At 40.6% G+C, this 14305-nt stretch overlaps 1 protein-coding gene across 1 annotated transcript in view; it reads left to right on the forward strand.

Annotated features, from left to right (window-relative positions):
• The first annotated feature begins 817 nt into the window (after positions 1–817).
• The window catches only part of frem2a (FRAS1 related extracellular matrix 2a), a 54400-nt gene continuing 40912 nt past the window's right edge, over positions 818–14305 (forward strand). The window contains exons 1-2 of the mRNA XM_032533457.1: positions 818–5792; positions 9238–9327. Of these exons, the coding sequence (XP_032389348.1) occupies positions 818–5792; positions 9238–9327 (5065 nt within the window). The remainder of the gene's footprint in view (positions 5793–9237; positions 9328–14305) is intronic.

The raw sequence follows: 14305 nt of genomic DNA on the forward strand, positions 1-14305 counted from the left end.
GAGAGAGAGAGAGAGAGAGAGAGGGAGGGAGGGAGGGAGGGAGACAGATGAATTACAATATACAAATTGATTGTTTTGTCAACATTGATCAGTTTTGCCCTATACAACATATTCATTACTGTTTCAACCCTTTAAGTTAAGTAACCCTTTAAGTTAAACATTTAAGTTAAATGTGACTCTATCATCAAAGCAGCAACATATCAAAGCTATTGAACTTTCTCTTTCTGACATAGCATGGCAAACATTGAAATGATTTGCAGCCCCGTGGGTTATAATTTTGCAATTTACATGTGTGTATCTGAATGTTCACAGAAGACATGGTGGGGTGTACATGAGCAATACTAAAACATGCTGTTTTCCTTCAAGGCAGTATTATCTTTAAACATCACTGTCATATCTTGCAATGATCTTGGCAGGAGAAACTCCGTAATTGCTTTGTATGTGAGAATCTGGAATCTGTGTAATTCAGCTCGTCTTCAAGTCCCCGCCCCTCCCTTTGAATGTCAGCTGTTATGCCTATTGGCGACAGGGCTGAGGTAACAAGCCCTCAAAATCCTCCAATATTTGCAGAGATGGGCGGCAGCACTTTCATGCAGGCTCTCAAGTGTCTGAAGTTAAAACTCCTGCGCGCTATTCTCTCTGAGTATGTCGAGGGTCCGGACGGGTAGATGCACGGGAGTCACCGTGTAGGTATCCAGCGGACTCCCAGCACTTTGTGGATTTTGACCGTTTCGAGTAAAAAAGACCGGATTGCTTTTCAACATCATATTGGCAAAGCGGCTGTTTTCGGTTGGTTTGGATCACATCCGTCGCAACGATGTTGTTCAATAGACTTCTCCTGTGTTTTTCAGTCACAGGTATTGTTTTCGCGCTGCCCGACAGCTCTGGATTATTTTACGCGCTGAGATCTGAACTGTCAGAAGATGCAATCTTGGTGGCCAACAACGGAATACATGTGCCTTTCGGGAGATCTGTCTTCATTGATCCCATCAATGATTTGGTGATTCAGACGCAGCCGGGCGACCGGTGCAGCATCACAGTCCTGGACAATGATCCGCTCTCTCAGAGACCGGGGCATCTCTCTCCCAAAAAGTTCCCGTGTGATTTCGGCCCCAATGATGTGACATACTTCCACTACGGGTCGAGAAGTCCAGCTAAAGACAGAGTGAGGCTGCAGCTCAGGTATGATGCGCAAACCGAAACCGTTATTATCCCGTTTATGATGGAGGTTGAAGTAGTTTTTACGCAGCTAGAGTTACTCACCAAAAACATGCCTCTCACTGTTAATAAACTCAAAGCGATCAGTAACCCCATTGATAAGAAGATTTTAGAGTTCACTTATGATAGAGACTCTCATAAATGTGAGGTTACATCCCTGTCTAGCAGCAGCGCACTGCCGAGATATGGAAGACTCAATGATAGGGGAAAACTTTCCAAAATGATGGACTGTGATGAATTCTCACAAGCTGACATCCGCTATGAGCACACATTTGATCGCAAGTCTCCCAACAGGGACTATGTTCCCATGGTTGTGGAGCTGCATGATAAGGAAGACAACCTAGTGAAACAGGAGTATTTCCATCTTATGATTCGCATCAAAGAGGGAGAAGAAAACACTCCCCCCAAACCCAGCTTTGTGTCCATGATGATGATGGAGATCAGCCAGTTTGTCATGACCGCCCTCACCCCTGATATGCTTGCTGCTGAAGATGCAGAGTCAGAACCAGATGAGCTTATTTTCAACATCACCTCTCCTTTATCTTATGAGGAGGGCTACATTGTCAGTACCGATGACAGAAACCTCCCCATCACATCTTTCTACCAGAGAGACTTGCGTGATCTGAAAATAGCTTACAAGCCCCCCTCCCTTGATTCAGACACTGAGAGGATTTTCCAGCTTGAGTTTGAAGTGGTAGACACAGACGGGGCCGTCTCAGACCCCTTCGCTTTTATGATAGTTGTGAAGCCGATGAACTCTTTGGCCCCAGTCGTGACGCGTAACACGGGTCAGCTGCTGTACGAGGGGCAGTCTAGGCCTCTCTTTAGTGCCCACAACTTGGAGATCAGCGATGAAGACAACCTGGACGCTGTCACCATCACAGTGGTGGATGGGCTGCGCCACGGGGACCTCATGGTGCTGGGCTCTCACGAGAAACTCTTCACACCTGCTGATCTTACAACAGGGTTTGTTGTGTACCAGCATGATGGGAGCGACACATACAGTGATAATATTGTCTTCAAGATGTCGGATGGACAAAACGAAGTAGAATTCCTTTTTCCCATCACAATTGTTCCCACTGATGACGAGCCACCGATTATAAATGCCAACACTGGCCTGGTGCTGTTCAAAAACCAGATGATGCCTATTTCTCCTCTCATGCTCAGCGCTGCTGATATTGACTCTGAGGACTCGACTATTAAATTCACCATTGCCCCTCCTTTTTCCACTATTGGCACAGTACTCTTAAGGCAGTCAGATGCTCCAGAGGACCCTTCCTCTTGGAAGTTCAACGCTGAGGATGAAGTGTATGAGAAGGAAGTGACAGAGTGGCTTCAGAAAGATATCACTGACGGGAAGTTGTGTTACAAGCATACAGGCCCTCACAACACAGATACCATCATGGATCAGTTTGTGTTTACAGTCCAGGATGACAATGACCCCCCTAATGAGTCAGGAGAGAGTGTATTTATAATTCGTGTTTTACCCATAGATGACGTACCCCCTGAGCTATTCCCTGGCACCACACTGCAGATGACTGTTCAGGAGTACAAGCTCACTCATTTTAGCAAAGAAGTTCTGCACTACACTGATTTGGACTCTGAGGATCGAGACCTCAAATACACAGTTATCCAGCCCCCAATAGATACAGATGGAAATAACCCAGTTGTGTTTGGGTCTTTGGTTCTGACAGACAGCCCCGACACTGAAGTCACTGAGTTTACACAAGCTCAAATTAACCACCATAAGATCTCATACAGCCCCCCAGATGTTGAACTTGGAATAACAGCCCACATTGTGCAGTTTCGTTACACTGTTGAAGACACAGCAGGGAACAATGTAGAAGGAGCTTTCATTATCTACCTCCAGCCGGTCAACAACAAACCCCCTGAGATTACAAACACAGGCTTCACTGTGTTTGAACGTGGTATGCACATCATCAGTATTGCGGAGCTGGACACCACAGACCTCGACACAGATAGCAAACAGATTACATTTACTTTATGCCAGCCTCCTAAACATGGCCGGGTCCAGGTTGCATTCACTGATCTAGAGAAAAAAGGGGTTTTCAGACTTGAGGATATCTCAGACGGGAAGATATCATATATACATGGTGGGGAGGAGACAATGAGCGATGAATTTCAGCTGGATGTCAGTGATGGGTTTCATGTTGTAACTGTGACGGTCAAAGTTAATGTAAAGCCTGTCGATGATGAAACTCCAACAGTCAACCTGCCTCTGGGAACAATCGGCTCCCATATTAATGTGCTGGAAAACGGAGCCACAGAAATCACAGCTAATGTCATTCAAGGCCATGATGACGACACCGATGACCTCCAGCTGACTTTTATTGTGGAAGATCCTCCAGTTATGGGTGAATTATTGGTTAAAGGAGTGCCTGCCAATCGGTTTACACAGGCTGATATCATTAATGGCGTAGTTGTTTATGCACACACCGGTGGTGAGATAGGTCTCTCCTCTCAGCAGGATGGCTTCAATTTGACTCTCACAGACATGTCTGATGATTGGACAGTGGGTGGCAATAAGGTCAACGGAGTCCACGTTCAAGTCACTATCCTTCCTGTTGACAGCCAGGCCCCTGAAGTCGGAGTGGGGATTCAATTCAGTGTCATTGAAGGGGAGAAATACGCCATAAGCCAGCAGCACTTGAACGCTGATGATAATGACACTCCAACGGATGATATCCTTTGCACCATCATTGTTCAGCCCACTGCCGGCTATGTGGAAAATATATCACCCGCCCCAGGCTCAGAAAAGTCCAGGTCAGGAACAGCTATCAGTGCTTTTACCATCAGAGACATCAGGGAGGAGAATGTCTACTATGTGCAGAGCATTCACAAAGGGGTAGAGCCAGTGGAAGACAGGTTCACATTTAGGTGCTCTGATGGGATCAATTTCTCAGAGAACCATTTCTTCCCAATTGTCATCATCCCAGCAAATGATGAAATGCCGGAGATTTATTTGAGAGAGATAGTTGTGATGGAGGGGATGAACATCGTCATCGACACTCCGATTCTGAATGGGGCTGATGTCGATATTCCACCTGAGGAGCTGATGTTCATCATTTCCAAACCTCCCAAACATGGTGCCATTTTAAACCAGCTTTCAACAGGCTCAATGTTGGTGACTAATTTCACTTTAGAGCAGATTCGGGAGGCATCAAGTATTATTTATGAGCATGATGACTCAGAGACAACAGAGGACAGCTTTGATGTCACTCTGACTGATGGAAAGTACTCTGTGCAGAAAACAGCCATGGTTGTGATCATTGCTGTGGATGACGAGACCCCCCGAATGCTCATCAACGACGGCCTGGAGGTGGAAATTGGGGAGACCAAAAAGATTAACAACAAAGTGCTCAAAGCAACAGATTTAGATTCAGATGACAGTACGCTCACATATATCATTCGGTTCGGGCCTGTTCAGGGTCTCCTGCAGAGGAAAATCCCATCTGGTTCTCTGGAGAACATCACGCTCGGCATGAATTTCACACAAGCTGAATCCGACGCAGGGCTTATACTTTACACACACAGCGGACAGGAGGGCATCCGAGACTTGATTAAATTTGATGTCACAGATGGAATGAACCCACTAATTGATCGTTACTTCTATATCACTGTGGGCAGTATTGACATGGTGTTCCCTGATGTGGTCAGTAAAGGTGTGTCTCTGAGAGAAGGTGGGAGAGTGACTTTGACCACAGATCTTCTCAGCACCACTGACCTCAACAGCCCTGATGAGAATTTAGTCTTCACCATCACAAGGGCCCCCGTCAGAGGCCACCTGGAGTGTACAGATACTCCCGGGATGCCCATTGTGTCTTTTACTCAGCTCCAGCTGGCGGGCAGTAAGATTTACTACATCCACACCTCCGACGATGAGGTGAAAATGGACAGTTTTGAGTTTGAAGTCACTGACGGATATAATCCTATATTCAGAACATTCAGAGTCTCTATTGTGGATGTTGATAATAAGAAACCTGTTGTTACTATTAATAGTTTAGTTGTCACAGAAGGGCAGATTAAGCTGATTACACCATTTGAGCTCACCGCTGAGGACCAAGACACGACTGAAAAGCTGCTCAAATTCACTGTCACCCAGCTGCCTGTTCATGGTAAACTCCTCTACAACCAGTCCGCGCCCATCACCAGCTTCACCAAACAAGACCTCAACGATAACCTCATCAGCTACAAACACGACGGGACTGAATCAAAAGAGGACTCCTTCTCCTTTACAGTCACTGATGGCACGCACACTGACTTTTACGTCTTCCCCGACACTGTGTTTGAGACTCGGCGCGCTCAAATCGTGAAGATCACCATTGTGGCAATCGACAACGGCGTCCCCCAGATTGTGGTGAATAAAGGTGCCTCTGCTTTGAGGATCTTGGCCACAGGTCACCTGGGGTTCCCAATCAGCTCCAAAGTGCTGAGAGCAAAGGACAGAGACAGCACCCCAGCCTCCATCGTGTTCCACGTCACAACGCAGCCCGAACACGGCTACATCGTTAATCTGAGAGAAGGAAACAAGTCCATCAACACATTTAGTCAAGGTAAACAAACACCCTTCACTATTATAATGTTTGACCTTTGCATTAATATTGCGTGTGGGTGGCACAATCAAATGACAACAATTTTGTTAGCTACGGTGCAGTTGTTGAGTGATACACATTTAAAATGTAAACGCCAATTCCTGTAAACAAAACAACCTTAAAGCTCATTCCACTTATTAAAATAACAAGACATATTACAAATTTGTATTACCTAGGAAAATAACAGTAATGTCAGTCTGACATGGAAAAATGTTGTTCCCTATTCAAACATCTTTACCAACATTTTATAATGACTACACACTATGAAGCATTAGTTAAGTATCACTAAATACTTAATTCCTCATTTATAAAGCATTGTTCCTACATTATTGTGTTATGATTAACATTTTTATTTTTAATTAATAAAAAACAACAACACACAACTAACAACATTACTCCCCTCCCCGTCTAAGCCCCCCCCACACACACACACTTATGCACGGCATCACCACCTTCCTATACAATTTTTTTTTTTGACAAAATAAAATAATATACATATATACAGAACATAATATTAAATGTGCAGTATTAAGACGTGTTAATAAAACATATATTAACAAACTAACCAACCATTAGTGCCTAAATCATTAAATTGTTTAAGTACATGCATAAATGTACAATAAATAGTTTGGTAATTATTTACTTACACTTTTGTAATGATCTTGTGAACTATGGACGACTCCTAAATAACTTGTAATTGATGTTATACTTAATTTAGAAATGGCAAATCTCTCATTCACTGTATTCAGAGTATTTAAATACAATCATTAAACACATTCTAGATGATCTTAGTAATCAAGAATAAAACCTGTTTAACTGTGTTAATGAATACCATACACTAATGTGTAATAATGTAGGAACAATACTTTATAAATGATAAATTCAGTATTTACTGATACTTAGTGTGTAGTTACCAATACTTAGTGTGTAGTTATTATAAAGTGTTACCAATGGTTATGTATCATTATCATGCTTATTTGGCAAATGGAACCAGTTATAGTCATAATTATTTGTAATCAAATAATTATAAACCCTAAAGTTTGATATGGTACTCATCATGTGATACTACACTTCAGAGAAAAACATGTTAAAGTAAAAAATCCCTGCAAATCTGTAAGTTTTGATTGTTTCACACTGCCTACTAAAGATTTTAATTTATGCAGTAATAATTATTCATATGTGTGACAAGTGCAGGCTTGGGAATTTCAATAGTTAATTTGTGGGCCTGATTAAGATGTGCCTTCCTCATCAAATCATAATTAGCAGACCAAAGTTAGAGGCTGATGTTTCCCGCAAATGTCTTGTAGACGGTTCAAGATTAATAATTTATTATTTCTGCATCTCCGGGGAAATGTTCACATCTGATGTTCTCAGCAGTGGTTTGTTAAATGAAGCAGAACAGAAGTAGAGGATCATGTGAAAAGGTCAGAGCAGATCTTTTAGTGACAGGCTGGCATTTGAGTTTGCGGCACATCCTCATGGTTTGACTCGGTCAGTTCAAATTTGTAATAAATTTATTAGCAATTAGTAAAATATAAATATATTTAGTAACCTAATACTTCTCAACAAAATACATTTCTCTAAAGGACCAACATTCAGAGCGAGATATGCCACCTGCACTATGAATTATTAAACATTTCTGTTTATTGATAATGCAGACCGAATCAAGACAACAATGCCCCTGATTGAGGTTTAAAGCAATGCAAACAATGCAGTATTTCATGTCATGCTAAGGCAATTATACGAACAAGTAAGAAAATTCCACAGCTTGGCATAAGCACAGGGGGCTATGGCAACCACTGAGTGGCTGCAGTCTTTGAGGAATAAAGGGCACAGATGAGACGAGAGTGTGGCGAGAAAGAGAGGAAAAGGGGCAGAAAAGAGCCAGAGAGAGCAAATAAAGTGGAAGAGAGTGCAAAAGTGCCAGGAGGAAAGGGGGCGAGGGGGAGGTGTAGGTGGCATGGGAGAAATAAAGAATGAGGCAAGGGGCGTGAGAGCGTGAGTGAGAGAGAGCAAACAGGCTCGTCAGAGGAATCAGTCAGGTGAAAGAGACAATCCCTCGCTCTTTATTTACTCGTCCTATTTCCAGGGCACTTCCCATGAGGCTTTCTCTTTAAATATTTGATGAACAATGTGCCCCTGGTTCACATTGTTGACTTTACAACGACCTCAAGTTCAAGGGCTGCGTCACAACACTCCTCAACACAGAAAAGAACCTTTTCCTGCAGCTTCTCCTGTGCGGTCAGATTGATACTCCCTAATATGAAAGATGAACATTAATTTGAAACAATGCTCTTTAGGAAATGCTCTTCTAATGTACAAATGGAAGATGGTTTTGTTCTTTTTAATCCGTGCCTCCATGTTAGAAGGGAAAGAGAGGCAGCAATGGCAGGAAGCCACCTGAGAGGTTTAAGATTCGTCCCAGCTACGAGTCAGGGGTTCATACTTTTATGAAGCTCCTTCCTCTGAAATCTATTATTGAAGGAGGTGGTTCACAGAGGCCAAGCCCTTTCACAGTTTTGATGGTTTTTCTACACTGCAATAGATGTTTCTGTAGAATGGTGGGGGAAAAAGGCAGGCAGACACCCTGTAATTCAGAATAGGTAGGAAAACAGCTGTGGAAGTGTATGAGCCCGCTGAAATCCAGCTTTTAACATTCTTACCCTCGTCTGTCATTAAAAGATCCACTGTCACCTGGTTTTCGGGGCTGTTGACACAGAAAGCTGGCAAGTTCAGGATTTAAGCGTTTTCTGTTGGTTTAGCTTGAGCTGTCTCGGATTTGAGGTTGCGGCCTTATCGTCCTGGATTACGGATGCATGACTTTCAGAATGCTTTCTCTGGTAGAAAATTGTTCATGCTGAGTGCTGATAAGGAATAAAATCAGTGTGATACTAGATACCTGCTGTTACTGTAGCTGATAAGGTGCTGAAGCCGGACAGCTTCCATCTTTGAACAATTTTTCGACAGAGAGAGTGTTTGAACGAGCCATAAAGCATTAGTACAACTTCAAAGTGTGTTTGAGGCTATTTCTGTGTAGCCAGCGTGAAACTTTACATGAAGGTTTTTATTGTCTTAAAATGCAAATTGTTTCATAAATATATATATTTAATCATGACAAGGACAAATCTCTTTGGTAAACAATTTATAATTTAGCCATCCACTTGATTTAAGTTGGGGCAAGGTTACACTTTTCATAATGCATTCATCTCACGTTGACACAACTTTATTTTGAAATCCAGAGGATACTGGTCTTACTTTAACATGTCGGTAATTACATCAAAACATTTGTTGTTGTTTGTTTATCATTTTGGGTTTTTGTTTGTTGGTTTTGTTGTTGACAGGAATTTACCACAGCTGGATAACATTCATCAACATCCAAAAAACTAAAGTTACTCTTCTGTTACAGCTGATATTGATGACCTGAACATCTGCTATGTGTTACGGAATGAAGAAAATGCTACAAGTGATCTCTTCCATTTCTCCGTGAAGGATTATGGTATGTTTTTAAATTTTTTGTATTTTGTATTTTTATTTTAGCATTTCAATTTTTCTGAGACTGTTGAGTAAGGTCCTGAATGGGTTGCCAAATGACATTTCAATTAAATGTTGATAGATATAAATTGCCTCAGGTGAAGATCAAAACACGTTGTGGGTATGGTATGGTATCCCTTACCTTTGGACCCATCTCTTGGTCAATCTGTAACTCTACAGCAGTTGTCACGGTTTAGAGAATCACACTTTTATCATATTGTAGCTCATAGCGAGATTCATTTTGTATATTGTTTCTGGAAGAAACAGCTCAGTAAAGAATATTTTTAATTATTCTCTTGTTTTCATTTACAATCACTGGGCTAAATGGAAGCCTTTTTTTCTGTCAGCTTCAGATGCATGAGGGCGACTGATATGTGCACTGACTTCATTTGATTTAAGATTTGCCTATAAAGTGATCTGCCATTCAGAGCAGCAGTGCAATTGTGGGTCAGAATATCAATCTCTGACAAATCTGCGCAGGCTGACAGAGGCCCTTTGTCTGTAACGGTATGCTACCAGTGATGCTACATCTTATTAACTTACTGGTGGGATGAGGCTCACAGGTTTGTCAAAGAAAGAAAAGTCATTTTTGAGGTGCCGAGGCTATCACTTTTCACAGTTTCAAGATTAAATGGGACTGTCTGTGTAATTTGTGAATATGACTGCAGGATATGTCAAGTAGTATTACTGTATATTCTATCTTGACGCAAGGCAGATTTCTCAAGTCTTTTTGTCAGAAAAGAAACCATCTTAAAAAAACTGTGCTAAATGTCAGTAGTTGAACTGAATGACTCAAGAGGTTTAGAACAGTTCTCATACAAAGAGCAAAGACCACATACAGTCTGAGGGAATTTCTATTTGTAAAGTCCTCTGTGCTGTCATTTATTTGAGATGCATTGTGACCGCCACTCACTCCCTAAATTATGCCCATGAAACTGCCTCTTTACATTCTGTTCTATATGGAGTTAGAATCCATTTACTAAGGCAGCAGCTAATTAAGCAATCAGCGGCTAGGAGTCTTGAGTAGGAAATGTCTGAGAGGGAAGGAGAGGTGGCTGCATTTTTCTGAAATCAGCAATTATTGTGGTATGTATACCTGTATTCTCCTAAGAACAAATCATTTACAAGAGAAAAAAAACAAACATTAAGGAAAATGCAATCCAAATGAATAAATGCCGCAAAATCATACAAAAGTAGAAGAAGCATCAGTAAGTGTGACATGTTGCAAATACAAAAACAAACACATGTTGGTTGTCTCAGTCTTGTTAGAAGCACTTTTTCTTATTGTTTCTTTATGTGTTTTGTCTTTGAGGGGCCCCAATAACCAATAGAAATAATGATGATATACTGTATTTATTGACACGATTGCAAAGCAATGCAAGTAAGTATAAATTATTAAACAAAACAAGCAAACGGAATGACATTATACAAAGTCTAGATTTTATATTAAAAGAATAAAACATCCTAAATGAATGCTTTTATAAAACCTTCATATTGTGGTTTAGGTTTTAGTGTCACAAATCCATGTTCCCACTTTTTAAAGCACATCACAGGGAATGGGGCTTATTTGTAATTGGCTTCTGCTCTCTTTTTCTTTCCAATTTTTTTAACTAAGTGAGTCGTTAATGCATTCTTACTCCATTGCAACATTATTACTGATACGTTGTGTGAAAATGACTAAATTAGACATATACCACCCATTTTTTTTCACCCATGTGCAATCCTCATGTAAATGCAGTAAATGTATCCTTCCCTCTAAGGAGAGTTGGTGTTACCGCAAACTGATTCTGGATGTGGGATTTTAAAAGGAAAACAAACACGCACTGTTAACATACTGTTAAAAGGTAGCACTACAGTGAATCACAGCAGCAAATACAGTGTCACCCCCCCAAAAATGTCTACACACCTCTATTTGACAGAAGGTGAGCATTGTATGTAACATAACATTCATTTAAGCAAGCACACCTACATATAAAAAACGTGTGAAAACACTAATCCATATGTGCACTGGTCCACATACACGCAAATGATCCCACACATGCATGCACAGCAGAGCACAGAGGGGTTGCCGTAGGCTATGGGGTGGTAAGGCCTCCAGCACAAAGAGGTTTTTGATATTTAAGAGCCCAGGCAGCATTGTGGGTAATGAGAGCCCTGGGCGTTTGAGCTGGGCAGAGCCCCGAGGCAGCTACTGGTAATTACGGGGCCCTATTACAAGCTCATCTACAGGGAAAGACTGGCAGGAAGCACCTTCTATCATAGGTTAAGACCGGGGGATCACTATAGTTAACTGTTATGGGTGGCAACATGGCTTGTTTCCCAGGCTTCTCTTTGGCCATGGGATGTTCGGATGACAGTGGTGCAGCAGAAAAAAAAAACACAAATAATAATGAGGCAAATTTAATAATCATGTAAACAAAATAACTACAAAATATTCTGAAAATAATGGTGATTTTCCCTATTGATTGGTCTGCCAATTATTTTCTCAGTTTTTTTGCAAACCCATGTAGATATACTGTATGAGATATTAAAAACCATAGCTCTCTTTGTGGCTAGATACAACTGCGGGAAAATGGAAAAACATAGGTTTTGTTTTGTAATATGGGTGAATTTGCATTTTTATCTGACAGCAATTACCCTGCTACTTTAAAAAATACATTATATCGTAGACGTGATTTGTCATTTTCATGGAGTTACAATGCAAAATATGTTTTCAGTAAGATCTTTTCTGAGAAGAAAGTACCTACTAAATAGGACCAGCATGATTGTTACAATAGAATCCTTTCATCCTATCCTCACTCCTCCTTGCACATGAGCAACCACAACATGCCACTGCTTTATCTAGTTACAACATATCCCTTTAGAACATTGACTGCAGCTTTTATTCACTCTGCACACAATACACATTACAAGCATTAGATGGCCTTTGCAAATATCTCTTGAATATACACAAAATATTTTGTGTGTGACTTCACCATGTTAGTGTTAGAAAACTAATTATCACCACAGACTACAAGGGAACCAGTTCTTCATTGTTTTGTTGTTTTGTGCAGAAAGGCCAACACTTAGGTGAAATGACCTCTTCCTGTCGGCTCTATCTGTTGAATGATAAGCCTTAGCAAATAAATATGTTTAACCATGCATACTTTCGTTTCTATGCATACACTCTTTTCTAAGGAATGAAAATGAAATAAATTAGTCAATTTTGTACTGCTTCTATAATAACTTTTAAAATAGTAGAATGACAGCAATTTGAAATCAACAATGAACACTTAATGTAAATGGGACAATCCAGTTTGAGAAGTGAAAAAGCTGTCTGTAATTCATTCCAAAGGTGAAACTTATTGTATTACATCTTTCCTCAATCCTGTTATAATACATCTCATCTGCTTTGAGAAGGTGATGTGAAAAAAAACTAAAAAGCAAATAATTACAGGCTTAAACTGATTGTCACCATGGTCACAAATGGAGGGTAATCACTTGACCTTTGTTTTTTTGGTTATCAACCTGTCAAGCAAAGTTTACTGATCAGGGCAAAATTGTAAGGTAAAGCATGCAGCACAGACTGACACACACACACACACACACACACTAACAAGTCCTCTGGCTTTAGGAGAGGATTCACTTCATCTGTCTGCGTTCAGTAATTTACTGTCAATCACTTCTCCACGGGCCAAACTCTCCTATCTTCATCCTCTTCATCTCTTCATTCTCACTCTGTCTTAGATCTTGTTGGATGTGTTTTATTCCTTTTCCGTTCTTTTACTCCACTCAGCACTACATTTTTATTATATATTTTTTCTTTTTTTAGTGTTATTTTTGTTTCTCTCACCGCCTATCAATGTCCTCTTTTCCTCTCGAGGTACAGTCTTTATATTTTGCCCTCCTGTCTCACCGAGTTTAATCTCAAAGAATGCTTTGGTTTATTGTGCAGAGTGTCGACTCTGTCTCAGGCATCAGGATTTGGTTTTACTGTCACACCCTTGCTGTCTTTTCCTGCTGTCTGTACCCGCCTGCCGTGTTCGTCTGTCAGCGTAGCTGCTGATGGATCTCTCTGTTCTAGGATTACAGCACAGTCTGCAGTTGTGAATGTTGCTCGCCATGATCTGCATCTCATTAGAGCATTGAGATGTGAGTGTGAGACGTGTTAAAGAGATTTTTCATCATGTTAATCATCTTTGATTCTGTATCGCTCTATGCTTGACAGCCATGCTTGACATATAAACACACAAGCATGACCAAACACCCTCTAATCTCAAGTATAAACAAAAAGCTGGATCTTTTTTAACATTTATTTTGCCTCGGAAATATACATTACATTTTTGACTGTATGAATAAATGGCTCCAAATTGTTGGCATTTGATTTTCTCTCTTTTCCTCTTTAGTTTTTCTATAACCGTTTTTTTTTCCACACAGATGCTTTACTCTTTTTTTATCTTAGAAGTTAGTTTTTTTCATCTAATTTTCACCCTGTCCTGCCTCTTTTTAATGTGGTGGATAAGTGTCTCTATCTTTGATTTGTGCCACAGTATTATGGTATATGACCATTAACGATGCAAAGTGCTACTTTAACTGTTCACATTGCAATATAAAAATGCAGTGGGGAGCTGTTGTGAGCTCTGCTTTATTGTTTTTATTTCAAAACCCTCAAGTAAAAAACATATATCCAAAAGTAAACATTTGATGTAAAAATGAACATTTCTGTAAAGATTTTGCTTTTGTTTCACGGAGTCTGAGGAGATAATTGGGGGAAATGTGAGCAGAGGGAAGGAGATATTTCAGTAGCTAGTTTATCATCTCCGTGATCAGACACGGTTAGCTCTCAGGGGTGCCACTAACCGTCCTGAGATACATTAAGCTAATCCCTCAGTTAAATATTATATTAAAGGTAAAGGTACTTTATTGTCACAAACACATACATGTAGCGAAATTCATTCTCTGCA

Source organism: Etheostoma spectabile, chromosome 13 (assembly GCF_008692095.1).
Source record: "Etheostoma spectabile isolate EspeVRDwgs_2016 chromosome 13, UIUC_Espe_1.0, whole genome shotgun sequence".
Lineage (NCBI taxonomy): Eukaryota > Metazoa > Chordata > Actinopteri > Perciformes > Percidae > Etheostoma > Etheostoma spectabile.